Source organism: Lycium barbarum, chromosome 1, assembly GCF_019175385.1.
Source record: "Lycium barbarum isolate Lr01 chromosome 1, ASM1917538v2, whole genome shotgun sequence".
Taxonomy (NCBI): Eukaryota; Viridiplantae; Streptophyta; class Magnoliopsida; order Solanales; family Solanaceae; genus Lycium; species Lycium barbarum.
In genome coordinates, this window is record NC_083337.1 from 24,293,579 (window position 1) to 24,295,655 (window position 2,077).

General features: G+C 40.6%; 1 protein-coding gene across 1 annotated transcript; it reads left to right on the plus strand.

The window, feature by feature from the left end:
• Window positions 1–296: 296 nt before the first annotated feature.
• LOC132610679 (uncharacterized) lies at window positions 297–935 on the plus strand. Its single transcript, XM_060325032.1, has one exon. The coding sequence runs from the start codon at window positions 297–299 to the stop codon at window positions 933–935; it is 639 nt and encodes a 212-aa protein (XP_060181015.1).
• The last annotated feature ends 1,142 nt before the right edge of the window (window positions 936–2,077 follow it).

Here is a 2,077-nt window from a genome sequence, read left to right on the forward strand (position 1 = left end):
TCCAGAGAACAAAACCCTTCATAGAAGGAGAACTTTCGAATGACACTATTATGAATCCGAAGAATGGGGAAGGTGGTGTAGACTGTGTATATGCTGTCAGTACTCAGAGTGGTAAAATACTACAAAGTGCTAAAAAGAAGGTGATAAATGTCGAGCCAATTACTGAAGAAGAGCCACAATCTAATCTGCCAACAATTGTAGATGGGGTCCAAACTGAAGTTCCTATATTTAGGAAAGTTGATGATGTTCTAGAAAGATCTTAAAAGCAGAAAGGCGGCAATGACACAAGCAAGTCAATGGTAAAAAGGCTTCTTCATCCTTTGATTCAATTATTTAAAGCCACACTTCCCTCTCATCAGAGGTTGGAAAAGAAGACCGAAGATGCTAAATGTCAGAAGTTCTATGATAAGTTGAAGCAACTTTCCATGAACATCCCTTTTATGGATGCTATCAAAGAGATGTCCAGATTTGCAAAGTATTTTAAAGAATTGCTGACAAATAAGAGGTCGGTGAAGCATGACACTGTGAGTGTGACTCACCGTGTTAGCTCTATTATATCCACCACCAATGTTCAAAAGAAGGAGGATCCAAGGGCCTTTACTATTCCTTGTTCGGTTGGTCAGAATGATTTTGTTCGCGCTTTATGTGATAACGGGGCTAGCATAAATGTCATGCCTCTTGCTATTTTTAAGCAATCGGGTTTTGGAATTCCTAGACCTACTTCTAGTCAATTACAGATGACTGACAGATCTATTAAGAGACCGGTTGCTGTGGTAGATGATGTTCTTGTATGGGTTGGTGATTTTCTGTTCCTCGTGAATTTTTTGATTCTGGATTATGCTGTTGATCGGGACATTCCCATTATTTTGAGGAGACCTTTCCCTACCACGGAAAGGGTTCTTATGGATTCGGAAAAGAATGAAATAAAATTCTGAGTCAACGATTAGGAGGTGACTTTCCAAGCAAGTAAAGGTATGACGCTACCGAGTGCTTACGAGAGTATTTCGGTGATTGATTCTTTTGATGTTATTGATGAAGTTGTGGAGTTCAACATGGAAGAAGAATGTTTAGGAGAGGCTCTTCTTGCTATTCTGTTAAATTTTGATGCTGATGACATGGAGGGCAATGTGGAGACTCTGAATTCGCTTGTGGGGTTGGGTTCTTATTCTTACCACCCAAAGAAACTAGACCTTGATCTTGAAAATAGAACGACTCCTCTAGCAAAACCATCCACTGTTGAGCCACCTAAGCTTGAGCTTAAGCAGCTGCCTGCACATCTGAAGTACAAGTTTCTTAGCTCGAACAACACGTTGCCAGTTATTGTGTCTGCATTGTTATGAAGAGCTGACAAAGAAATTGTCAGATATATTGAGATAGTACAGGCGTGCTATAGGCTGGACTATCGTAGATATTCGGGGGATTCCCTTCGGCATATGTGAGCACAAAATTCAGATTGAGGAAGATTGTTCGCCAAGTGTTGAGCATCAGTGGAGATTGAATCCACCTATGCAAGAGTTGGTGAAGAAGGAGATAATTAAATGGTTAGATGCTGGAGTTGTATATCCTATAGAAAACAGCAAGTGGGTAAGCCCGATACCATGTGTTACAAAGAAGGGAGATATCACAGTGGTGCCTATTGCTAAAAACGAATTAATTTCGGCTCGTACTGTTACTGAGTGGTGTGTTTACATGAATTATAGGAAGCTAAATTATGCCACTTGCAAGGACCATTTCCTCATGTCTTTTATTGATCAGATGCTTGATCGACTAGCTGGAAGGTCTTATTATTGCTTCCTAGACGGGTATTCTGGCTACAATCAAATAAATATTGCTCTTGAAGACTAGGAGAAGATGACATTCACTTGTCCTTATGGGACGTTCGCTTTCAGCCGGATGCCCTTTGTTCTTTGCAATGCACCGGTGACATTTCAAAGGTGCGTTATGTCGATTTTCTCAGAAATGGTTGAGGACTTCTTGGAGGTCTTCATGGATGATTTTTCCGTGGTTGGTGATTCTTTTGATGATCGTCTTGACCATGTGGGTCGAGTTCTAAAAAGATGTGATGAGACCAATCTTG